The sequence below is a fragment of the Mycteria americana genome, chromosome 2 (assembly GCF_035582795.1).
Source record: "Mycteria americana isolate JAX WOST 10 ecotype Jacksonville Zoo and Gardens chromosome 2, USCA_MyAme_1.0, whole genome shotgun sequence".
In the NCBI taxonomy this organism is placed as follows: Eukaryota; Metazoa; Chordata; class Aves; order Ciconiiformes; family Ciconiidae; genus Mycteria; species Mycteria americana.
This window is the reverse complement of record NC_134366.1, coordinates 59,842,007-59,869,294: the sequence shown is the minus strand read 5'-3', so window position 1 is coordinate 59,869,294 and position 27,288 is coordinate 59,842,007. Positions and strand designations below refer to the sequence as shown.

Sequence of the window (27,288 nt, the reverse complement as noted above, 5' to 3'; positions counted from 1 at the left end):
CTGATGGGCATCTGCAGGAGAAAGTAGATTTATGCAAAGCGAGAGAGACTTAACAGGCCTGTGCAGATTTGATTTTGAGAATGAAGTGGCCCAGAAGATAGAGCTGAAGCTGTAGAAAAAAAAAGCTTTTAAAAAAAATTGGAAAAAAAAATCCCAAACCAGTTGCATTCCTTCTAAATTAAAGGCAGCTGAAATGTAATTAAACTTACGTTGTGATGCCACCTATGGGATTTCTATGGGGAACACAACCCTGGCCACTGTTTATATTCTTAATCTTAGGGTTGAAGTTTTGTTTCAAAACCACAAGAGCATGATGTCCCCCTGAGTCTATCAAAATAAATGTTTGCCACACTGTACGTAGCTATTTCTGTATTTAATTCAAGGAAAGTTATATTCCTTCTCAGAGACTTTGGTATGCTGCCTTCAGCAAATACAAATCTGAGCCAAACACCTCATACAACTTATGAACCACTTTTGGTTTCTGTTACAGTCCATGGAAGCATTTGTAAAAAAAACCCTTAGCACATACTAGATCTGTCTTGTAAAAAAAAATAATCAAATTAATACAATCTATGACAAATCTTTTGAGTTACTGAAGACATACAGCAGTGATTTTGAACCTGTGAAACTGATACATGTTTTGGACAGTAGAGGATTTCTGTATTAAAAGTTTAGCATTTTGAAGCCATAAATAAAAATAAACCTTAAAAAAAAAGTCCAAAGCTTTAACACAGATAGTCCAAAGTGAACATCCTAAACCCTAGACAAGTGATCTGGGTGTTAAAAAGTTGAAAGTTATGGCTGTGAGTCTTTCACTAATCTGGGAATTTGGGGCAAGACCTTTCATTTCACAATGCAGGAAAGGCCATAATATATGAGGAAAAAATATGTACCTTTGAGAAATGTGTAATATGTATATAATACATTTTCAACTCACTCGACTCTTTTCAACCACAGAACTATTGTACTAAATTGTGGCTTGAATTCCCCAAGTAATACACAGAGCTTTTGTTCAAGTCAAAAGGGCTGCTGGATCCTTAGCCACTTCTATTCTGACAGGTAGGGACTGGACAAGTTCAACCTTATTGCTGAGTCAGTGCCATTTTTTTTCCTAAGGTGTCAAATACCTGCTTGGTGGATGCAGCACAGTGCTGTGGAATGGCTACAGGTGGGTTGGATGCACAAAGTAAAACGTTTCAAAGATACTTGATATTTGTTACGTGATATGTGTTGCTGCAATGGAATTGTTGAGCTGGAATTAACTTGCAAGGAGAAAATATGGCATGGATTAGAGCTTCAAATACTGGAAATAGCCACATTTTTAAAACGCAAAATAAGTGAGGAGACCAGCAAAATGGTTAGCATGTATAGTAATACTTTTCAGCTACTCAAAACTTTGTATTACAGAATCATAGAATGGTTGAGGTGGGAAGAGACCTCTTCAGATCATCTAATCCAACCCCCTGCTCAAAGCAGGGCCACCTAGAGCCCAATCGTGTTGAATATCTTCAAGGATGGAAGACAGATATTCATCCTCTCTGGGCAACCTGTGCCAGTGTTTGACCAATCTCACAGTAAAAGTGTTTTCTTGTGTTCAGATGGAATTTGAGGTTTCTCATTTGTGCCCATGGCCTCCTGTCCTATCAGCAGGCTCTGCTGAGAAGAGCCTGGCTCCTGCTTCTCCATTCCCTCCCTTCAGACATCCATACATTGATGTGACCCCCCCCCGAGCCTTCTCTTTTCCAGGCTGAACAGTCCCTGCTCTCTCAGCCTTTCCGCATATGTGAGATGCTCCAGCCCCTTCATCACACTGACGTCTGCCAGCTCCCTCCATGCTCATGTGTGCAGCCCCTCCAGGCCCATGGTCTTATGTATGTCCACTGTGTTTAAATGCGCCCTAACCAGGTCCTCCTCCACCAAGGACGAGTATGTCTTCCTTGCTACAGACCTCTCCTCTGGTCTCGGGCACCTGGGATTTCTGAAGCCTGGTCTTACCAGTAAAGTCTGAGGTGAGGAAGGCCTTGAGTATCTCAGCCTTGTTTGTGTCCTGTGTCACCAGCTGCATTTAGCAGAGGGGCCACATTTTCCCTAGTCTTCCTTTTGCTCTTTATGTACTTCTAGAAACCTTTTTGGCTGCCTTTCACATCCCTTGCCAGATTATGAATGTGTCCTTGGAAAACTGGCATCGATCAACAGTAATGTAATTAAAAGTCTATTGCAGTATGCAGTAAAACTTCATCAAAGATCATCAGCAGCTGCACATGCATTTACTAAGAATAAATGTTCCTGCTATGGTCTGGTATGAAGCATCTACTCTGCTGTTAAAAATCAGAGTATCATGGGATGACACAGTTGCTACGTGCATGCTGCCAATGCCTTTATCTTCATCTGGACCAGTTCATGTCTGACGTACAACAGTGCTGTACAAAGGAAACTCAGGTGAACAATTCAGTTTTGGAAATTTATTATGGCATTGAGAACAAGTACTGAATAATTAGTTCATTTCCAGAGTTTGGTCCAGTGATGTTAACTCAGTCTGCTTATTAATGTGGGTATTTTCTATTTTATTTACTTGTTGAATGCAAGTGTGAGTGTGCTTCTTCTAACTGTGTAACAGAATATGAGGTATAATGACCGTCAGAGCAAGAAGCGTCACAGTAACAATAACATTTTGTGCTTGAAGCAGTGCTTCTGTACTGATCCTTGATGCAGTTACAATGATGTGAAAAGTTCAAAGGCTTTCTGAGTCTCTGGCCCTTGCCCACACCCATGTTGTTTGCCTCTGAAGTTTTTTAAACACTTGCCAAGAGAAACTTCTTTCCATGAACATGACAGATGCATATTACCAGATTGTAATCAGGCCCTTGCATGTTTTTGAGTACGCTTAAGCCTGGCTAAAAATAGTTCTAAGAATAATGAAATGCATCCTGGTTACGTGTACCACTGTTGAGGAGCTACCCTATGCACTGTTCCTTAGGTCAGTGAGAGCAGCTCTCCTCTGACCGGACAGGCATTCCTAGAGTGCAATCTTTCTTACCCTACAACACATACTTAAAAAACATCAGATGACTCATCCTGAAAATGCTTATTTCTCTCCATGGGCAATATGGGAACCATAGTTGGCTAGTCAGCCACAGACCTCTATGGCTTGAATAGCTAAACGGTAGGCAGGTTAACCCAGCTTCAGGTTCAGCTGTGCTACTAGAAAGCATTTGTTGATTAAAAAGAGAAGGTCACCTCAGGCTTGCAAAATGGCAACCATTATGAAAGAAAAGTAATGACAAAATAATGGAGTAACATAATTCAGTATTGTTACAATCAAGACTGCATTAGCTGTTTCGGCATCACAACTAACTAACCTGGGAGACTTGTAACTTAGCTCCCCATCGCATGCCACAACTTGGCTGCCCTGTTACTACAGCTACAAACTTCTGTTGTTGTCATCAGCAGTGCCTCACTCTTCTGTCTCCCAGAGCAGGGCTGAGAAGTCCGTGCTTGAGCTTGCTGGTGATGGTGCACCCCCATTACATCACATATGGATGGAAATAGGTTCCATCTCTCTTTTCTGTTAGCCTTTGTAATAAGCATTCTGTTATATGGTTTCATTCCTCTGACTCTTTCTGCCTGTACAGTTTCTCCTGTTGCAACCTTCTAAAGCTAGAAGGCAATATTTCATAATTAATACATTTCATGCTATGATTAGAGACCATAATGGCTTTGACTGAAGAGCTAAACATGGGTGAGATTGTGACTGAGGTGTTTAGACAGAGTCACTACTCTGTATACCCTGTTAATACCATGGAGGTCATTAGTTGTAAAATAATGAAAGCAAACCTTGTACTACACAGAAGAACTAGGTATCTGTTACTGTGATACCATGTTTTAAGTACATTACAAATTGCTAGCTGGGTTGAGATAAACATTGGAAAAGAGTTTGGCTAGCTAACTGAATTCCTTTTTTTTACAGTGTATCATAAGCAGGGGAAGTCTGCATCTGGCATCAGAATTCAAACAGGAAGTTGGGAAACCACGGCAGTTGTTTCATTTGGAGAAAAAAAATAAAATTAAATTAAAAAAAAAGACTTGGAGAACTTAATTCGTGACTTGCAATGTGGGGATTCAACAGCGGAATACGCCGTGCCACGCAACCACAGATATACTAGCAATGTTAACACACAAGCTTACATTGCAGTTTGAAGGTAAGATAGGTATTTTACTTTTAGTTAAATATTCTGCAATTTTCAAATTAATTTAATAGGACACAGGAAAAGAGCTGCTGTGGTAATAAAACATTTCTATACACACTAGTGTGTATCCAGTTAAAAAGGTAGCGCTCATACATGCCAGATACATAGGGGATATCCATTATTTATACTGTAACATCAGGTTAGTGAAGTCATGTAAGACGAAGTAATGGAGTACACACAGTTGTATTGTCATCAGAGGAGTGCACTCTGCTGAAGAAGAGATCAAAAACTCATTTCTGTTTTTAGAGAACAGGTTTTTCTAAATTGCTGTAAAATCACATAGCCAGTTTTCTGTAATTTTTCAAGTGCTGTGTAAGAAAGGTTTGTTTGTACTGGCAAGTAAGTATGCAAGTCACAGCTACTGCAGCTAATGGAAAAAACAAAAATAAGCTGGAAATTATGGTGGGGAGCTATGTGATGATAGAAATTGTGGAAAGATCCCAAGAATATGGAAAAAGAGATATCCATCTATTTTCATATTCTTAAAATGACTGTAACAAACCCTATCAGCAGCTCTCTAAACTTTTCCAGCTGTGCCTATAGTCTGTTATACTGCAACAAAGCACACGGCAACAAGGAGGAGTGATTAAGAGACACGGCATATAATTTGCTTTTACGTAGTGCCTTATGTTAACCGTAAGCTGAAGAAATAATCAGCAATTCCAAATAACATTTTTCTTTTGGGGAGTAAAAAAAAAAAAAAAATTACCTTAGAAAATTTAGTTTTAAGAGCTTTGTACATGCCAGCTTACGGTTTTTGTGGTGGTATCCTGTGCCTCTAGGAAAATCAAGTTTCAATCAAATGAGATTTATGAAAACAGGGAATCTAAACCTACTGGTTTTCCATTGCACAGAGAAGGCCATATCTGATAATTTTTTTAATACATTATTCTATCCAGCACTATAGTCACTTGACCAGACACTGACAATTTCCATACTGAGAACTGCAGAGGGTGCTACTATTGATAAAACCTGTGTAGCACAGCACTGGAATTAAGGATCCATGTTGTCTTAGACCATACTAGAAGCACTCAAAGATGCACATCCTCTCCATATTGCTTGGGAAAGTTAAAAACCTGTTACCTTGTCTTCATGACTGTTCTAACCTGACTTAGCTGAACTGAGTTGAAAATACCATAGCTTTATTTTTTTCTAGTTTTGAAATGTGTATTTGCATTTCTCACATCTTCTTCTTTGACTCATCTGGGTCCTGAGTGAGCTCTTAAAGCTGTGGTTCAGGGACACAGTAAATCCAGCATTACAGGTCTGAGCAGCACTTAAGAAAACACTAGAGCCATGAGCTGCTGATCCAGAGTTTACATTGCCACTTCAAATGTGTTAAAAAAGCAAAACGCACAACCTGACAGATTTAACACATGCACAGAGAATGTGTTTATGACAGCATTTGTTTTCCAGCATAAAAAACAGACAGGCTGCTCACTGGATCTTGTGTTCTGGCCAAGTCAGGAGCACGTAGTCACGTGCCTACTTCTGATCTGGACGAAGTTAGCACTCAGATGAGCTGGTACTGCACACAGCCATTGCTAATGACAATACAACCACAGCGCCCATGGCAACAGCTCAGTTTCTGCAAGGAATTAATGGCTGCAAATATTTAAACTTACTGTCTTATGCTAGAGGAACTGAACTTCTGCTGGTGGTCAGCAGTTGATAGCTGCTCCTGACTACTGTCAGCACTTGCACTGGTACTCCAAAGCTGCTCCTACTGCCCTGACCAGGAGGGCCGAGAGTGTTGCTAACTCAGAGGAAAATGAACTGCTGCTGATGGGTGCATTTTAGAATGCAACAATCCAGAGACATCTTTTTAACCTTTTTGCACACTTATAGCTGGACAACATGGTGTGTAAATTACATAACAAATCAAACAGTTTGATCCTGCATCTTTGATTGCCATTTGTACTTGAAATCCAAACTTAAAAGTATTAACTCCCAAAATTTGGATTCTTTGCTAAAATAAATTGCTAAATGCTCTACAATGGCCAAATGTGCTCTTCCTGAAGAGGTTGATACAGAGCCTGATACGGGGCACTGTGAGATAAATATATTTATACACATATACGTGTATATATGTGTGTTTATGTATGTATATATGTGCACGCGAATGTATCTTTATATATATTTACTGTTACTTGTGCTGCTGCAGTTCAAAAACGGATTAAAAAGTAAATTTATACACCAAACAGTAGTATTAACCGATCCACTCATTCCACTGTCAGCAAGCAATGCAGAATTGTAGATCATTGAGTTGAAGAGCAGGCTTTAATTTGAAACCTGCCACACTAGCACTGGTGAGAAGGCTTTGCAAAAAAAAAAACCCTCCTGTTCTGCTGTATATGCTAACCTGCTAATTAAATAATTTTTAACCCTCTAGAATTATTCAGAAGTGCTTTAGAAGAATGCTAGCTTAGAAGGAGAATCAGAACTGAAAAAACAGATTGAAAACCTTTGCATATATTGCAGCTGATGCTGAGATCCAAGCACAAAGAAGGAAACTAAGAAACCTTGCCAAATACAACAGAAAGCATTTGCCAAAACACCAGGGTGGCTCTTTACAGCAAGAATCTATAGGATTAAGTACTGTCAGAGTTCCAGAACCATCAACACCCTTTGGCTCAGGTTACTCTCCTTACTGGACCTGGCCAAATGAAGCAGAAACCAGCTTTGAGGAAAGAAAATAGGTTCATAGATATGTTCATAGATATACCTATATATAATAATCAGAACTGTGCTCTTTATATGTATGTTGAAGAGCACAGTTCTGATTGATTATCTAATGAAAAATTTAAGGTTAACAACCTTTCTATATGTAACTGATGATAAGGTTACTTAATTATTTCATGGGTTCTTGCATCCTCAGGAAAGGCTATGCTTTATTTTTTATTCTCCTTTATGTCCTAGGAACCGCAAGGAAAATAACCCTACCCTTTTACAAGAGCTTTTACTTTTTAAACATTTTACTGTTGCCCTTTGGGTAAGTCTCCTTCAAAATGTCTAGAATATGTTTTTGAGCATAACTTTGTTCATGTTGAAGAATGCAGAAGGAGGGGGGTGTCAGTGCATAGCATTTTGTAGCAGTGATGTGCTAAAACTAGATGTACTTAAAATACATGGATCTATTTCTAAATAACCGTCACCAGTAGTCTGAGAATAATGGACTAATGTAAAGGTTTGATTTTTTTTCCTCCCCCCTAACAGCACTGGAGAGTCCAAGTAGAAGATAAAGAACTTACTGATCATAAAAGCTGTTGCTATGTTATGCTTGCAAAAGTCTATTTTATCATTCATAATTTAAATAAAACTTACATCAGTGCAAAGTATTTCAATATATTCTAAAGCTTTAATGTATACATTGTGAAAAAGGCTGTCTAACGTGGGAAATATTAGTTATTTTGTATGTCATTTTGAAAACAATAATAAATGAATCCTAACTGTTCATGAGATAAGATCTGAAAATGATTTAATAAGCCAAAAGTTTCCATGTATTGCAACTGAAAGTATTTCTTTAATCATAGAACAGCCCAGGTTGGAAGGGACCTCAGAAGATCATCTGGTCCAACCTTTAGGTACTTCACCTAGCACCATGTCCAGCCACACCTTGAAAACCTCCAGTTGTGGGGACTCCACCACATACCTGGGGAGGTTGTTCCAGTGATTGATTGTTCTCACTGTAAAAAATTTCTTTCTTAATAATATTGAGATGAAATGTGCATACTTTTGTCCATTTAGCAGTGTACGTACAAAGCCCATTGAAATTAAGAAAGGTTTTGGACAATTGATGTCTCCTTAATTTTCAAAGTAATCACCTTTGCTTTAAATACCATATTGGTCATACACAATCAGCCTGAAATAATGCAAATGTCGATAGCACTGAATTTGTATAGAATTGATCAGCTTCAAATATAATAACTGAAACATGCAGGTTCATGGTATTAATTAGCAAAAGTTGATGTACTACTTAATGCTAAAAGTGTATCCTTTTTACTGTAGTGTGATAACTTGAGACAAACAAACCTGGTAGGGCTTGGAAACATTTTTCTCAAGGAGCATTTTTGTTTGTTTTTAAGCTCAGAGTCTCTTTGGCTCTGCAAAAACTTGTAGCCCAGAGAGGAGTGGGCGAAAGAGCACAAAACAAGCAGCACACAACCATTTACATGGAAGGCAGAATGCCTTAGAAGTGGTAGGTGCAGCCACTGCTAGGAGGTAAAGCTATTACCTGCAGTTGTTACCTTCATTTGTACTCCACATGGAAGAGCTGGAGCTACTGGTCTCATTGTATAAAAGCACCAGTTCAACGAATATACAGGAAGTTGCAGTCAAGTCTAGCACAACCGCGGCAGATAAATATTTTTTCCCCCAATGCTACTTTTTTCGTTTTGGTATTCATTTGACTAGAGGGTCACCTTACAAACTTCAAATATAAAACATCTAGGCCACAATCTTACAAAGCAGTCACATGTTTATATTTGCTCATGTAAACGCTCCCAGGGCTTCCTAGAAATAGTGGTGGTGGTGAAAAGTTTTGAAACATACTGTTATGTGTGAAAGGAAGACCTGGAAAAGTGTCATAAAACTCAATAAAGATGTATAAATCACACTCTACCTTTCAATCAAGATATATACATGCAAATCTCCAAGTTACAACACTGGGTAAAGTAGCATAAAACTAGAGCATGAAAGAAGAGCGGGGCTGTGAAGTGACACTGCGGTTCTAAGTGCCAATTTCATGCCCTCTCACAGTGGCCTCTCACAGAACTGACTATTACTTTCTCTGAAATTCAGAGATCCCAGCTCCTGCTGCACTCAAAACCCAGCAGGAAGTGTAAAAGCCAGAAATCCCTTGCTCTTATTTGCTCTGATATTCGCTCCTGTGGTTGATCCGCTCTGAGGGGTATACAAACAGGCACTGCTGGCATCTCCGCTTCGCTGCCACCCTGTTGAGAAGAGCCTACCTAAACAAAATGAAACAGAACTGAAGCATCTCTCCAGAGCCAATTATTGACATTAACTCTGGTTTTCAGCAGACAAGAAAATAATGTCTTGAAAATGTTTCAGCAGAGTCCTGTTATAAAAGCAACAAACAGGCTTGTGCTGCTTTGAAGTGCCCTTGTGCTCCCTCCGTTCCTTCTTAAGTGAACCCAGATTTCCACACAGACGGTGACAGAACATCATTAGCACTTATATGGAAAACTCATCTGAAACCTGTATCAAATTTTTCCCTATGAGGTTCAAATTTCATAACTTGCAAGTAAAACTGGGCTGGTTTCTTCCATCTTTTCTCCTAGTTCATTTGAATTCAAAACCATAAGTAAATAGTTTCTTCATTTCTTTGAGGTAGTGTGAGGTCTTGAGAAGACCTAGAAAATACTTAAATACTTTTGTTCATCCAGCAAAAAGAACCTAATCCTGTACACTTTGGATGCTGGACTTATGCTCAAGAATTTAGGATTATATGAAATCTCATTGGTTCTGCACATATTTAACAGAATCACTCAAAATCTTCACTCTTTTCTAGCAAGTACTGGACACTCGTATGTGAATTCAAAAATCTCTGGGCTTAAATTCTGCTTTTTCCAGATTCATCATACAAATGGAGGCAACTTTTTTCGTATTATCTTTCATTGAAGAAAATCTTCACAGCTGTAAAAAAAAAAACCCACTATATATTCTGTTCCACAAAAGGTATGTTTTTAAGCTCTTAACTAATTTTTCCAGTGTGGTGCATGTATGTGTGTGTGCTTATATATTTTCTTAAGACATTTATAGTTCCTTTCATTTTAGCAGGCATCAGATTGCTTCAGCTTAATGCTAAGCAAGCTAACAGGCTACATGTTGAAGAGATACTTGCTAATGATTTGGAAAACATAAGGAATCCAATAAACCATCTGAATTGCTTGCATTTTGTGGGGAGATTATCTAAGCCATTTCAGTTCAAAAAGCTTTTCAAATGCATTCATTATGCTCTTGTGTCCAAGTTTCTAAAGAATCCACAGAAGAAATTTCAGAAACAGATGGATTATCAACATATTCAACAAATTTTTTGTATCCAGACTTTGATGATTATGTGCATGAGTCTTCCTGGAGTTATTTGGCAAGAACACTTCCAAAGATTATCTGCATTTGTACTCATCTACCCAAAGTACTCAGAAACTATATATACCCTATATATAGAGTACAACTGCACTTAAAATACAAAAGTGCTTTTCACTCATTAAGAGACAACAACCAACAGATATGTGCTTAGAAAAGCAACTGATGGAGGTTTCAAAGAAACTCCCTCTGTTGGCTTGCAAGTAGTCACTCAGTTTGCTTTGGAGGAGGTCGAGCCTTAAAGTTTAGGTACAAATAAGGTAGTAATTCTGTCCTTAACATTTGTGCAGATTTCCAGCTGTAGGTGAGAGAAGTGTCTTCCAAATCAAAACTGAGGATGACTGTAACCTTACCCAAGAGGGTCCCATAAAGACATCTACATTTTTCTTCTGTAGTTAATTGAGTCTGACACTCATAGTGTAAACTTATATGCATGTGACACAGATTTGGTAAAAAAAAAAAAAAAAACACCCCAAACCCCCCTTGAAACGTACTTTATTTGGAAACATTAAACTGTGTGAGTCACGAATGTATGTAACTGCAGTTAGTTTTAAGTGTTGATTTGAGAGAGAAAGAAAAATATACGCTGTATTGCAGAATTCTGTAAAATTACATGCATTTGTATACAAGGACACATGACAAAGTGTTTTATTAAAATAAAAAGCTTTAATACTTTTGCATTTAAAAGATTTAGCAGAAGGTAATTGCTACAAACATGCCACAACAACATACATGTTCAAAAAGTTTTCAGTGCTTTCTTTCGAAGTTCAGCATTTTGGCAAAAATAACTTTTTCTGTATATACTTCAAAAGTTGGCTATCATAATACTGATATAAAATACTTCATGTAGACTAAAATCAGGTGCATAAAATACAATAAGTAATAAAACATACTGTTTGTATAAACATTTAAAGTATAAATTTCATTAGATAACATGCAAATACTGCAATATTTTAAATGGCACTTAAATATAGATACTGAGATTCTTTATAATTTTGCATCCAATATGAGATTCTGAAATGTACAAAACTATAAAAAGAACATATTTCTTCATTGAAGTCAGGTACTAGTATAGAGCTTGATTGTCATTTTACAAGCATTGAGCCCCATGTCCTGCAAATCTTCACTAGTCCAAGTAAAGACGTCTACTGAAATAGGCCCAGGGCTAGTTAGTTTTCTTCATAATAAAATATGAAAGCATATTTACATGAGAATAAATTCTTAAATTTTTGGTAATTAAGTAGCAGCAATTTGTTTCTTCCAAAAATGATGTTTAAGATAGGTGCATGCTTTTCGTTGTCACTGATATGCATGTGAATAATATAAAATTAACATTCTTCAATAAGCTCAAAACGCTATTTTGTTCATTGCTGAAAAAACCCCGATAAGATCCCTTCTCGGAAAAATAATAAATCCCTAATGTCAGAACCTTCCAGAGTATTTTTATGTTTCTAAGATCAATGGAAAACAATCTAATTGTGCTGAAACAGTCATCTGACTAATAATGAATAAAATAATAATCTTTTCACATTATTCCCAATACTTTTAGTTCTTCATTGAAAAATATTAGTTCATCAAATCTTCTACAATTTTTGTTTTCTGGTTCAGTGATCAACAATTCTGAATGTCCTTCACAATATAAAACACCGCAATACTCATACATATTTTCTAAGCAGTTATATATAATATATTAATCCTGACAAGGTGAATAAAAGGTTTATGAACAGGGAGTGCAGAACAGGCACCACTTTAACAGAAGGAGAAGAAATGCTAAATGAAACTTGTACTTGAGATGCAATTAGAGCTGACAGCGGTACATGTGATGCTAATGTTGGACTGTCTGAATTTATCAGTGACTCTATCTTTTCTGCTTCTTTATTGCAGGCTTCAATCTAAGGAAAAAAAAAAGTTGTTATTTCTCTTCTTGCCATGTAAAATGCCAATGCAAAAATGTTGCTAGATAGCAAAATTCAGGAAAGAAAATCTGAGTTATTCCCATCAGCACATAAGATTTATATAATTTTGGGAAGTATTTCTTAGAAAACATATTAGAGCTCTTATCATAGACTTTGGTACCATGACAACTACTGTGGAAGCCCTGAGTAGTAGCAAAAGGGAAGGAAGGAAGCTACATATAAGTTATCGTGGCTGATGTGTTTTGAATGTTGATGCTCACAGTAAATTATAACTAAAGTACCTCTAAAACTAAGGACTTCCTTCCTGATTGACCAAGATACTGCCTTGAAGTCTGCAACAGTGGAAAAATCAGGATTTTCTACTTACTGGGCTTTTTCTTCCAAATCAGGGAAAACTCATTTCTTGTATGGGAAGGGAAGAGAAGAATGGAAGTAATAGGAAAACCTGAGAAAACCCAGGTTTCCATTCCCCCACTGACATGATGATAATTATGAATTTATGTTAGAAAATCCATTTTTCCCACCTTACCTTCTAGGGCAACCAAGGAATCAATTTAGTACTAAGTCTCTTTAACAGCTTTGGAAGCTGCCTCTGGTGGTTTTAACTTGGCAAACTCAATATCTGGACGCCTAAAGCTTTGAAAGTTGAGGAACTTCTAGCTCAGCAACGGGCATCACCAGTGAGATGAGCAGTTCCTCCCTGGTTTCAGGTGGCCTCTCTGATTTCAGAGAGTCCTCCTCTCCCCAGGAGTCTGACAGCACCTGCTGCAGATGGAGTGAGAGCTGACCAGACTGGCAAGAATCAAGATCTTGTTTCCTAAGTCCTGGTAACATTTTGGGCTATTTCTGCTAAACAAGAAGACACAAGTTGAAGCTGAGTTGGACACAACAGGGTTGCTCCAGTAGCATAGGCAAGCAAAATACACACAATATATCTGCCTGAGAAACAACTACCCTATCAGATACTGCAGCTTGCAAAGTTTATGGCAGTGATTCTATCCCCTCACACTATACCATAACTTTAGCCCATCCCAGAAGCAATACTGAGCATGCAAAATTAGACTGTAGAAATAAAAATGGAAATGGGAAGCAGCCATCAATATAAAACAAACAACAAGGAAATGAACTGGCCTGAATTCTGTTTGTATTGTAAAAGGTAAGAGAGAGATTGTGGGCAGGTTTTCTCTCCTCGAAAGCTAAATCCTTCATTTTACACTGGTACACATCAGGTGACAGAATGAACCAGTCAGAGCAACGAATCTCCAAAGGGACTTCATTATAAAATGCTGTCTGCAGGGCCAGGCAAGACTATTAGAAACAACTATAAAATGGCAGGGAATTATGTTCCTTTTAATAGGAAGATATCCTCACTGGTCTTGCACAGGTTAACAAGCAGAAAGTAAAAATGAAGCAACAGCTCCAAGACAATAATAATGCAATACATAGCCAAAGCCTTGCTTCTATTGCTCTGAACTGCTCCTAAGAAAATACTGTAAGAACTTTGAGCTCCATTTGTTGGTTTACCTTTAGAGTTTAGTACTATGAGCATTAGGTTCTTGTTTGCTAGCATGAACTAGCTATGACACAGCAAGCTGGGAAGCTTATTGGAATGTTATTTCCTTTTTAAGGTTGTAATAGCATTTTGGGATCTCCCAGCACTTTTTACCATAAGGTGGAAAGGAATATCAAAACCAGGATGGTCTCAGAATAATATCAACAGATCCTCTTTGGTATGAACTACTGCTTAACATAAAGATGCGCACAATGTATTAATATGATATCAATATGCATGATGTGCTTCAGCCTAGCATCACATATACTTCAATCTACTTTTAACCATTACACCAGAGACAAAGGAGTACCATTTCATACACAGGTATGCATTTAATATACAATAAATCTAAATTTAAGAGGTCATTCAGTAATTTATTTTTTTCATCAGTTTATATTTTCTGTTATTTTAGCGATAGAAAGTTGAGGGTTCTGCATTTATTAATTTTAAAACAAAAATCATACTACTCTATCCTTGGCCTTTCCCCTTTAATTACCCACACTCAAAAGCCCCTTACCAGAAAAGCAGGATTCTCAAGACAGATTTTACCATCCATAATACTAGTTATTCAGATTTGAGTCACTAGAGAAATCCCCATGTACTCAGTACACAGGAAAATGCATAATTTTAAGACTGCTATATTGAAAATAGTAACATGTATACATATAAAAATGAAGTAAATCCATGTTGGGTAAACAAAATAATAACATAGTCTACCTGCAATGGTTTGGGGTTCTGATCCACAGGAATGATGAGAATCACAATTTCGGATTCTATGCTTAAGTATCCAAACACATCACACTGTGGCACTGAGACATGCAGGCGGATTTTTTCAAGTATGTCAAGTACTGTTATAGGCTTTTTATTTGTTACCTGGAAGAAAACAAAGAACTTTGTGGATGATGTGATATTATGCAAAATTACATTTCTCCTTTTCAGTTTTAATAACTTTATGTCATACCAGAAAATTTGTTTCAGCCATTCAACTACTCAGTTCTAAAGGCTAGCAAAAAACCGCCCAAAACAAACCCCCCAAAACCATAAAAAAAGTGAAAGGAAGAAGGGGAAAACATGTGTTAGTTCTTAAAATAACCATGGTTTTGATACGTGTTGTTCTTCACCTTCATGGTTAGTGCGTATACTTATCAAAATAAACGTAATGGTTATCTGTTACAGTGGCTTGTACTCCCATGCTGGGAAACAAGAGCTAGAGCAGCCCTACCAGCTGGCACTCCTTTACCATCACAGAACCTATTCCAAGAGCCACCAGAAATGAAGAGCTATGGCTTTGTGAAGACAGATGTATGTCTGTATATATGGCAACACGTGACATTTCAAGATCACTACATAACCATCAGGCAAATATATTTTTCTCTTAAAATTCTTATCTCTGTTCTGCTGTCTGTATCTGACAAACAATAATTTGATTGTAGATGCTCAGTCTATTTAGGGAGTGCCACACCTTAAAGGTTTTTCACCTTTTTTCTAGGTCACTTCTGGATGTGTTGAACAGTATAGACACCAACACAAATACTTCACTTGTGACTTTTGGTTATTCTGTTGTGTTCTGTTTTCTAGCTTTAGCTGCAAGAGATCCATCCTTCTTATCCTACTGTAGCTTCATTTCTTTTAAGACCACTGGTACAGGACCTTAACAAATGGAAATCTGGGAAATCCAAGTAGACTACATTAATCAAATTTGCAAGATGTCACCCAACACTTATTTTGACAGATCTTTGAGGGATTTCCTTGTCATAGCCCCATTAGAATGTAGTCTGACATGCTGACTGATCAGCAAACCCTGTTCAAACAGTCTTAAACCAGAAGCACATGGATACTTGAAGGATGACTGACAGTGTCAAACTTGGATTTTAATGTCTTAGATTGGAAATCTAGTAGGTTAGATTAGAATCTTAGCAGATCTCTAATGTTTCTTTGCTCTGCATAGATGTTGACTTTTGTTTCCTGCTATCTTTACAAAAAAGGCCAGAGGGGTGGGGGGAGAAAAAAAAGTCAGATTTATAGAACTCTTGTTCTATAAATAGAATTGTAATTACTGTACTCAGTAATTGAAGCAGTTTTTTCTCATATGAACCACCTGTCTGAACTAAAATAGGCACACATTACTACTCCTTGCTCTCTTGGGTTGGTTAATGTGTATGCTAGCATTTCTAGCAATGATTCCATCTATCTGAGACTTAACTATCTCCAGTACAATGGATGTATACACTATATGTATATGTACATGTACACTCTCAAAAGTAAGAGCTGCACACCAATCCTATAGTTTTATTGATGGGATCAGAGGAGATCAATGTTATTAACATTAATTTCATGTAGATGACAAAAGTATCAAATTACTCAAATACACAGTTGGGCATCTTCTGTTGTATTATTAGGAGATACTCGCTGGCCTCTGACTCACACTGGAGTAACAAAGACACAGAGCTTTTAACTCTCTATGCTCACGGTAGTGTCACACCATGCACAGTCTCCAGGTGGGTGTGACCAGTTAGAGATCACCTCTGGGGGCTTATTGGATGACCCGATTGAAGTTTCCAAAGGAGAGAGCTTCAGTCAAACTTCTGTAATTTCTAGTATGTGCTAAGAGAATGCTGACTTGAATGTTTGAGAGATCACATATTTTAAACATAAAGCGAGAGAGATATATATTTTTATATATGAGTTCTGAAAACTTGAAGACTGTGTATTGTGGCATTAGGTGAGCAAGAGAAGAGAAAGTCAGCAAGACTGTGGTGACAAAAGGAAGAAAAAAGAGAGGGGAAAAAAGAAGAAAAAAAGCAACTACTAAGTACCCTAATCGAGGTATTAGGGCACTTAGTAGGTGAGAAGAGAGTAGTTAAGTTATCACCAACTACTTGAATAACTACTTGAGTAAGTCCAATAAATTTCTTTAACTAGAAAGCCTTCTTCTAACTACAACTAAAAATTCTTCTTCACAGCCACATGTCGTAATGTATGAACTAAGAAGCTGCAGTGGTCACCATGTCCCTGGTACCATTAGCTATGACAACTAGAAGACATTCCAGGATGCAGTCATGACTTAACCAACACTGTTACGCAGCAAAATTGGTCAATGTGCACACACACACACACACACACGGCGCACACAGAGACAAAATCTGAGAGGAAATCAGTAGAACATCAATCAGCAGCACACCCTTGAGATGAAGGCCAACCACAGAGTGGGCTGCAACAGCAAGAACAGAGCCAGCAGAAGTCATCGTCCCCCTTTATTTACCTCCTTCCCCTCTCCCCAGGCCATACTGACAAACTGGAGAGAGTCCAGCAGCGTTCAGCTTGTGGAATCTCCACTCCTGGAGGTTTTAAAAACGCAGCTGGCCAAGCTGGTCTAACCGAGTTAACCTTGCTTTGAGCAGGGGGTTGGACTAGACCCCTCCAGGGGTCCTGTTCAAGCTAAATTTTTCTGTGTTTTTACAATAATAGCTAATTCTCTCTATTTCTAAACATATATATAGGTTAATGTAATTTTATACTGTTTTGGGGAAATTATCTTTCTTCTTGATATTTAAAAAAATAAAAATCATGTGCAGATGTAAACATGAATTGTTTTGCCTCACTAGGCATGATCGTCATATTACTCTATTTTGCTGTGATGTCGTGCCAAAAATCAAGTGTTCTGCTCTGTTCCATATACTGAAGCATAAAAGCGGGGGTCAATAAAGTGCAATACTTTTATACACCACATGGGGAGTCTGGGCCTAGTATGTTGTGTTCAGTGATAGACAATCAACATCAGAAGATCCATCTTACACTGGAGGTTTTCAAAGAGCAGCAATGAAGGATGCTGGTATCTCACTTACAGATGTTAAATTAAACCCCAATATTTTAGCTGATGAGCAACAAAATCAGTGACAACTATCTTAGATAATCCAAAGAGTGTAAAACAATCCAATTTAAACCTAAGACAATGTGAGAACTAAGTTACCTACATTAGGAAAAAATAGTGAGCTAGCAGAATAATCTTAACAAAAAGGCCATAAATAACAAATATGAACTGTATTTCTACCATGAGATAGATGCAGTTCCCATATAATTTGTCTTTACTATTACAAGTCATTTAAACTGCAAATCTGAATGTGCTTGTTTGTTCCTACTCTAATTCTGTTTTGCTTTGCATTGAAATTAAATTTCTATACCTCATATTAAGAAATAAAGGAAAGTATAAACAGTATAAAGAAAAAAATCAAATCACACACCATCTACTGAAAAATAACTGGTTTTATAATGTGTTAACTTTTCACGAGAGAGTATACAGTAACTTGACTTTTCCGTGTACCATTTAACATAAGGCATGATTAAACTGTTTACCCTTGCAAAAGTATCCAGCTTGTCTTTGTCATATAATATTCTCAGCATTCCAGCACATAGTGGACAGCAGGCTCCTATGCAAATTAAAAAAAAAATAAAAAATCTCAGAAATAAAAGCAAATAGTCTTTTCACTTTTAAGTAAGCAGAGGTCGAAAGTTGAACGTTAACTGAGAATGAAAATAGCAAAAGTACCAAAGAAAAGTAAATCTTTGAATTTGATAGCAGAATTGCACAGTTTTTAAGATATTTTTAATGTTGAAAATATTTATAATGCAAAAGCAGTCACCTTTCGACACACATTTACTACTATCAACATGAAGCAACAAGATGAATTTTCATTTGTTTCAAGATGTTACGTTATTGTAAACTAAAAACCACAGGCACTCTGTGCACTACAAGCCAAGGTTTTGTATGGATGCATGCATACGCAGCTACAGACACGATGAATTTCAAGAGCTGAAACAGCTATGACATGACAGACTGCAAACATTCATTTATGCAGTTATACCATGTTGGAGCTTAGAATCTTTATATAATAAGGGGGGAAAAAGGACTTGTCTAACAGATTCGTGTTGAACATAGAAGCATGTAATATTTCTCCTACTGTTCTTCCTCACTATCTCAGAAACCAAAGGGCTAATATTTCAACTTTTACCTATGACTGTATATTTAATTCACCCCCCCAACTTATTATATGTAATTCACATTCACAGAGTGACTTTTACAATATTAAATGTAATACCAAAGAACAAAGACCCTTTTCCAAACCAGTGAATGAGAAAAATGTGTAAAACTCTTTCTTTTTAAAAACTGAGCTTTCCTTGCTCTGTGTATTACCTGTGATTAGTTACTGTTTCATAAAGGAAGTATTTGTGAAAACAATAAAAAACCAGTTCAAAACAGCACAACTGCAAAATTATTCCTACTGTCTTCCTCCTTCACAGTACTGTAAATACATATGGTATCTTACTCTGTCTTCTAATTAAATATAATCTTTGTTCTTCTCGGAACTCTACTTTGACAATAGTTTGGCATTCCAGTGTGGTATCTGTGCTGCCACTTCCGAAAAATTACTCGTCCAACTCCCAGTGACATTCTACCCTAGACACCACAGACCTCATTCTTTTCTCCCAAACCAGTCCTATGGGGACAGCTGCAAGTTTGTCAAGACTGAAGGAGTGTGACTCCTAAAGCCAAGGCCTTTCCACTTCAGAATTACTTGGCTCAGTGTGATACTGGCTTGTTCTAGCCCTAAGTAAAGACCTCTACTTCATCCTTTCTCTTAGATGTCTCAAAGACATTAGGGAAGACGATATTTTAAAGCATAAGTTTTGTTCCAAATATATACCTATTTATACACATAGCCTGCAGACGCTCTCCTATCTGCAGTAAACTTCAAGAACAAATTCACATACCTGGTGCAATAACCGGTTTGCAGCCAGTAGCAGAAAGCTCGGGACATTTAACAAAGGCACACTCTGTATGAAAACCATAGTCTGAGAGAACACCTACAGCCTGACAGTGTCCGTAATAGTCAACAGCCACACGGTCGGAATAGGCAGCACAGACGCTGCTGTAGGTTTCCCCGTTATGTCCACATACAGGTTCCACTGATTTGCAAAATGGCTGAAACACACAGAAATGTTTCAAAGATCAATTTATTCATGCTACAGACAAAACTTCAGAGTAGTTTTAACATTAGGAAAATCAAAGTTAATGGGAATTCGCTGCTAATATTTTCAAACGTTCAAACAAGTAGGAAATCTAGAGTAAATAACCTGCCAGTTTATGAATGGGTAATAAATGCAAAGAATAAGTACTTAAAGAAGTTGACAGAAAAATGTAAGTTGGAATCTGAGAAATGTACAATGAGACATGTATTGGGAAACAACAATTTTTGTTCTGTGCTAATGCTTAAATAAAATTACCATGTAATTTAAATTAACTTACTTATTAAATCAATTCAAGATTATTATAATTTTATTATGTAATAAACAATTATGTTATTAATAAAATTAATTTATTAATAAAATAATATTATAGTATTTATTGATTAATATTTTAATGGTGTAATAATTTACTTATTCATTCATCTCAGTGTGTTTTTGTGTTCTTAAAATTTAGTGTGTGTGCGCATGTTGAGTCACCATCCCTAGAGGTATTTAAAAGATGTGTAGATGTGGTGCTTAGGGACATGTGGTGGACTTGGCAGTGTCAGGTTTATGGTTGGACTCGATCTTAAAGGTCTTTTCCAACCTAAATGATTCTATGATTCTATGTATTTCTAAAACATTATTTGAGAAGCTAAATGTATACATTTATTTCAGAAGAATAAAATCCATTACTAGACACCTATGTCAAAAATATATTTATTGTTGAGACCTTTACATCTATAAAAATACATTTATTGCATCCATTTTCTCTCAGAAAAACATATCTAGTGTGTCATTTGATTCAAACACATGTAAAAAATCAAGGAAAATTGTAATATAGTTTCTTCCTATCCCACCTGTGCATGTATATTAGTCCAACACATTCAAGAGGTCAAATACCAAAAAACTTAAGCTTCTGAACATGGACAGAAGCAAATGGAATTGCTGACTCTTTGCAGACAAGGTATGACTAATACTTTTGTCCAAAGTTTTGTGAAATGGCACAACTCATTCCATAATTTCTTGCTAAGGTCTAAATATTTTATTAAACTAACTCATACTTCAAGTAAGTCACCATAGCTATATGATCACTGTATATCCTCTAAAATAGCAAGTTAATTACAGTTGCTATGTTACACACCTAAGCTAACAAAAAAAAAGATAGAGGACAAGAAAACGTGAGCATCCCAAATAGCTTCATATCTTGCAGTCATCTTCCCTATAAAAGGAAGAGTGAAAACTTAAAGCTACCAGTGTCAAAGACGTTATGAACATGGATACAACTAGACATATAACTGCTGGAGGAAGAAAAACAGCCATGCAATGTTCCTTTGATCCTTACTGTTCAAGGGCTGAACATTCTCTGAGTATCTTACGAGATAGCTGATGTGCAATGAGAAGAATTATGTGTATTTAACGAGGCTGCTGAAAAATGGCAAGAAAAAGAAGGTATAAAGACAGAAAGGCAGAAACTAAAGGTGGGTTAAAAGAGCAATAGCATTTATAATACAGAAAAACCCTGAAAAAATGTTCTGTACTTCTAAGAATATCCATCAATTGAGATTAAGAGAAAGTCTCAAATTAATCTTCATCATTTGAGAAAAACCTGGAGATGAACAGCCTATCAATGGTAAAGCCAGCAACTTTGAAAAGAGTAGCTCCTGACTTTTCTTGTAAAGCAACAGAAATAGCTTGTCTACCAACACTGTAGGGAACAGTGGAATGGAAGAACTAAACCTAATCGTAATCCTTCTCGGGGATTAATATGAAGACTAATCCAATCCAGACTAACTAAAGAAAATATTACAGACTGCCTAGTCTCCAACAAAACTTAGGTGTAAACATATCCTGAACAATGAACTTGGTAAACCTGGGGCACAATCACACAAAACGCTAAAGACTCTCTATGACTAGGCATTAATTTTTATTTAAAACAAGTCCAAATTGGTGAAAACTAGTATTCAACTAACCAAGAAACTGCGGTAATTACTGCAAACATACCTCAGTGCAGGCTTTAATAGTGAAAAATATAGGAAGACTTAATATAAATATCAGAGTATTATCCCCAAGAAAGCATAAGTAAAGCTTTTGATTGGTTTTGAGACAACTGTTAATTAAAGCAGAGAAACACTTGACAAAATTATGAATATGATTTTGTAAGAGTATTTTTTACACTAGTGAAAATTACATTTTTAAAGGATTACTTTCAATGAAAACATTTTGTAAGCTATAAAACCCAGAATATTGCAAATTTGAACGTTATAGAAGAAAGAAGATTTGGTATTTACTGCTAGAACCACTTCCTACCTGGCACGGTCCTCGGTATGCTAAACTTTTTCCTTTTTGGTACAAAGTACACAAGTTACTGTATTCCACATTGTCTGTGTCACAAACAGGATCCCGTGTCTGGTCACAATTTAACTGCCTTGGCAAACATTCATGCTGGCTACATTCGAACTTTCCAAAACTAGTCAAGCAAACTTGTTTCTTTGGTATGCACCTGCATAAAGTAATAATAATTTCATATCATGTCATAGGATTTTTTTTTTTTAAATCTCAAAATATTCAGGGAAAATATTTTCAGTGAAGTCTTTTCCAGTGCTTTAGAGCTAACTACGGTTCAGCAGAGCTGCAGGAAATACATGTGAAAAAACATTCTGAATAGCCAATTTCAGGTGTCATCACAAACCTGAAACTGGTTCACACCACATTTAGTCAACATATGTGAACACAACTACAGTTTCCACTAAATTTAATCTTTTACCAAGTATTTTTCAATAGCTTTTCGAAAAAGGCTTTGATAAACTCTTACCTACTCCCAAGCTTCATTTTGTAAATGCGTATTTAAGGAAAACTAGAGAAAACATGAAAACAGTGAACTGCAAGAGAAAAAGGTTATATTGCAGAGGTCTAGCCTCCCCCTTCGTTGAGAAGGTAGTGAAAACAAGACTTACAGGATTATATGGTTTCAATTACAAATATCTAATTGGATTCTAGCTTTGTAGGTTCAGTATATAATATCACATCCAGTCTTGGGGATGACTGCAAACAAACGGAAAAACCTAGTATTAACGCAATTTCCTTTTTTGGCATGTCATCCCTCTCAAGCCTTCACAGATAAGTAAAGAGCAATAAACAGCAGAAATTCTTTCCCCTTTATATTAAATATGTACCTTCCATGGTCTTATTCACAAAACATTTGCCATATGCTCTGCAAGACATCCCTCTGCTAGAGAAATGCGAGCCAATAGAGTTTGATGAATAGACTGATGAAAGGTCAAATGGCTTTTTTAACAACCTCCTCCTTCTATAAATGCCAATAATGCTACCGCTGGATTGTGTACAATACATCCTTATTCTCTCTGAGTGCTGCTGTCCTATGCATTACACATTTTCCTTTTATATTAGGGAAGACTCAGAAATTCTGAGATTTAAACACTTTACAAGTGGAATGTAAGATCTTAAATAGATTCTAAGCACTTCAGAGACATTTTAAAAGGAGCATGTTTAGTTTACGCTACATTATCAAACTGACCCAGAAAAATGTATTGTGTACAGTCCTTTACTGAAGCTACAAATTGAGGTTCTAAGCATAATGGTTATTCTGTAAAACTGAAAAACCTCTCTATACTTTCCAAATTAAAACTATAAAAGGTAAAAAGTGTATATCCACAATGCAGCTTTGAAATTCCAGTTTTCATTGCCATAATGGCTATTACAGCTACAAAACTACAGTGTTTTCTCTGCAGTTTTCTGCATCAAGGCATTTAAAGTGCAGAAAAAGCAAAAAAAAAAAAAAAAAAGGCTATAATCGGTTTTCACGAAAGCACAGTATTACACAACTTCTTATGGTAGCTTTCTTTCAAAACAGAAAAATGTACAAATTCAAAGGAGATTGCAGTATTGCACAACACAGAAAACTGAAGACAGAGACCAATATTATGAGCCACAGACTTTGATTTCTGTAAGGACAGATTTTCTTTTCTCCTGACACTAGTACAGAACATATTTTTGTTTTACTATGTTCATCTATACAGATTTCATTTTTTCTGACACTGAAAAAACAGAGGTTGTACAGACATGGTTTTCACGAGATATCAACCTAATTAAGAGAAACTCAAGTGTTCCACAGTGATTGGTATTTTCCTATTTTAGAGATAAAAAGCACACGTTATTGACTGAATAAATAAGACTGAATCCAAGTTTGAATTCAGGCGTGGGGTTTTTTTTTTAACTACTAGAAGGAGGTGTGAAACAAAGTAGTAAAATGACACTGCCATTTCAACAAAATTTGATTCTCCCATTTTGGAAAGTATACATCAGTTCTCTTTTCTTGCTAAAGCTGAGATCTGCATAATGAATTTAAATGATATAGCACTACATAAACAGAACCAAGAATTGGCAGTTATTACAGTCCATTACTATGATAAATAAAAAGTTGTTACTTCAAACAGTTATTTTTGTTGGAGTACCCCGAAGTAGAATGTTACTACAATATACAACACATTCAAAGAAAAAGTAAATCTGCTTCATGAGTAGATGATGCCAAAGAAAAGCTTAAAAACATATTCTGCTTTTACCTTTGATTTTTATTACAAGGGTTAGGGTTACAAGGATCCTTGGAAATGCATGATCCAAATTCAAATTGATTGTCCTGGAGCCCAACACAACGAGCTATACATGCACTTGGATACGTGCGTCCATTTTGACCACATACTGGTACAAACTGATCTACACAGTTACATGGTAAACCTGTAAAAGCAACACACAAAACAGGAATTTGGTGCACACTTATTTTCTATGACACAAGATACACAAGGGGTCACTAAGATATCTTTGCCTTCCAGCAAATGCAAAGATGTGCCATATCTTCAGCCACTTCCTCCCTCCTGTAATTTAGCAATGCTGTAGCACATACGCACTTGTAAGTAGTAGGAAAGGAAGTTTGTGCCCTGTCTCCTTGCTAATTCTACTCAGCTTTCTCCTTTTTTTTCCCCAAACTCCTTATCTCTTGTCCCCAGTGGCATTACCCTGTCTCTACCTATTTTTACATATTACCTGAGGTTTTATTTTTCAGTACTGATTTTTTTTTTTTTTAAAGGTATGTGTTTTTTCTGAAGTGCAGGTTGGACTTCATGAGAAAAATAAATAGTTAAGAGAACATATTAATAACAAATTATCAGGTATTTTCCATTAATACTGTAGAAAGAATTTCAAAGCTAATCCTCGCTCTAAGAATATTAAGCTTTCAGCTTCCATAGTTTGGAAAGTTACCTGTAAACTTCCGACGTTCATCTTCTGAACTATGCTCAGTTAGACACTGACGTGTAGAACATATCAAGTTTCCAGCAAAACATGAACAGACATTACAATCTATATTAAAGGACGTTCCATGGCCTTAAAACATAAGAAATTAAGTAAATGCACACAATTAATTCAAATATACCAGAAGGCTATATACTCATATGTATTACATAGATATTACATTTTCAATATTAATTGTTCTTGTAATTTCCCTCATTCAGTTTCTTTTGCCATTAAAATTCCTATCTTTTGTTAGATTTCAAGTTTTACTTTATTCATTTAAAGAAAGTCTGTTCACATGTGTTTTGATTAATTAGTTAAACAAGGAAGCAAGCACTTCATCCTTTCAAAGCCTGTGTAAGTTAGGTTTCCTTTTTTTTTATTTTTAAGAACCATTTAAAGCTGCAAAAAGAAATACACTCAGAAAACAGAAGAAGTGGTAGCATACTACATAGTACTTCTATAAATTCTGGCTAGCAAGCTCCCTATTTTTAAAGGTAAAGCTTTTGTAATGATACATTCTTCTAAATTAATTTTACGTAAGACTGCTAAACTTTCAGCCATAGTCTCATACACAATGCAAAACTCCTCTCTAGTGCTCATTTCTTTCCTTTGTGTGTACTTTTTGACAAGAAGTAAAAAGTGCCAATGCTTCATTCCAGTCTTTATAGTTTTGCAACATCCATTATAGTCGTAATTTCAGCCTCAACAAGCAGTACAAGTTACAATGCAGCTTTGTCCAAAGCAGGGAACAAGAAAGATTGCAGCAAAGCTGAACAGAACCCCATATCTAGATTCAGCACAAGACACACAAATAGAGAGGTCTATGTTCACCCACTGGCTTTCAGAAAGGAGCCTTTGATAATGCAACAGACACCATCACAGCTGCTTTTTGAGGACAGAGCAATCTGCCTAATTTTTGCATTTTATAAGTCAGTAACTTTTTCACACCTGAATCTAAGAATCAAACTGCAAACTTTGGGAATTTTTCTTCAATGTAGCAATTCCAGTTTGATTTTTGTGAACTGTCCACATGACTGCCCTTCACTGTGTTGTACGTTTTATGTAAAATCAATTCATGTTGGTGACAGCTGATCTATCCATAACCAGGTCAGTTACTAAAGACTACCAACAAATACATAGCTCTTCAGGAAAACATGAGTAACTGTGCCTTACAAAATAAGGCAATTCTCTCTAATCTCTTTCCAAAGAGTTGAGATTAAGGATTAGAATTTTTGAAAAGTATTACAGGGGCACAAGGAAAATCCTCAGCATTTGAGCAATTTGGAAGAGGTACTTCTAGACAAATTATGGCAGAACAAGAGGGGATGGAAGAGAAAGCCTCTGTAGCACAAAAAGCTGTTTAAACCACAGTACTACCCAAGGAAGGAATTTATCAGCAGAGAATAAGAAAAGTTTCCAAAATTTGAAGGTAATGCCAAACACAGAATCTCTTAGGTGATTCTTCAGGGTAAAGAGTAACTGACTTAGGATCCACTTGAAAACTTTGCAAGACTATTGCCTCTCACTGTCAAAGAGTGCACACAGCAAACTGACCTCTTCATCGGTAGTAATTTCACAACTAGAGTCAATCCACAACACAAAAAAACCCCAGCATCAGATGAAGCATTCAGGGTTGTTTGGTTTATAGAGAATGGTTTTAAAAACCACAGTTCAGATTTTATGACTAAACCTTACCTTTTGCAACTGACATATAAACCAAATAAATATAGTTTAATATTTAATATTAAATACAGATACTTTCTATAACTGTCCATCAAATATATCATTAAGGTTAAGATGTTTTCAGGGTTCGGCTTCCATGAACAAAAAGTACCAATTTGGCAATACAAAATAAGTTTTAAGTGTGTTTGGCTGACTTTTATCCTCTTTGGATGAACAAAAAAAAAAAAAAAAATCATTACAAGGTGTAAATGCATGGAACATTACAGGCAGACTTTCCTGAATGATGACAATTGTACAACTGATTATTTAGATCTGCTTGGTATCTTTTAAGAGAAAGAAATATCCCAATTATCTACTCTTTCATGATTTCAGGGTTTGGTTCACAATCAGAAAATTATGTTCGTGACAAATGTAACTACAACAAGTGCCTTGCTTCTTAAGATATACTTAATGTGAAAATAACTCTTTC

General features: G+C 36.5%; 1 protein-coding gene and 2 long non-coding RNA genes across 4 annotated transcripts in view; 2 read left to right on the top strand and 1 right to left on the bottom strand.

Annotated features, from left to right (window-relative positions):
* Nucleotides 1-1,931: 1,931 nt before the first annotated feature.
* LOC142405721 (uncharacterized) lies at nucleotides 1,932-7,662 on the top strand. Its single transcript, XR_012774291.1, has 4 exons — nucleotides 1,932-2,439; nucleotides 3,968-4,199; nucleotides 7,167-7,239; nucleotides 7,464-7,662. It is a non-coding gene; the product is annotated as an uncharacterized LOC142405721 (long non-coding RNA).
* A 3,336-nt stretch (nucleotides 7,663-10,998) lies between these two features.
* The window catches only part of RECK (reversion inducing cysteine rich protein with kazal motifs), a 69,584-nt gene continuing 53,294 nt past the window's right edge, over nucleotides 10,999-27,288 (bottom strand). The window contains exons 14-20 of one of the 2 annotated variants that reach the window (XM_075493632.1): nucleotides 25,104-25,226; nucleotides 24,410-24,581; nucleotides 22,137-22,329; nucleotides 19,593-19,803; nucleotides 18,177-18,250; nucleotides 14,541-14,696; nucleotides 10,999-12,247 (exon numbers count right to left, since the gene is read on the bottom strand). In XM_075493632.1, the coding sequence (XP_075349747.1) occupies nucleotides 12,032-12,247; nucleotides 14,541-14,696; nucleotides 18,177-18,250; nucleotides 19,593-19,803; nucleotides 22,137-22,329; nucleotides 24,410-24,581; nucleotides 25,104-25,226 (1,145 nt within the window). In that variant the 3' untranslated portion in view covers nucleotides 10,999-12,031. The remainder of the gene's footprint in view (nucleotides 12,248-14,540; nucleotides 14,697-18,176; nucleotides 18,251-19,592; nucleotides 19,804-22,136; nucleotides 22,330-24,409; nucleotides 24,582-25,103; nucleotides 25,227-27,288) is intronic. The other variant, XM_075493631.1, reaches the window with a different exon arrangement.
* On the top strand, nucleotides 12,267-15,816 carry LOC142405722 (uncharacterized). Its single transcript, XR_012774292.1, has 3 exons — nucleotides 12,267-14,147; nucleotides 15,000-15,181; nucleotides 15,313-15,816. It is a non-coding gene; the product is annotated as an uncharacterized LOC142405722 (long non-coding RNA).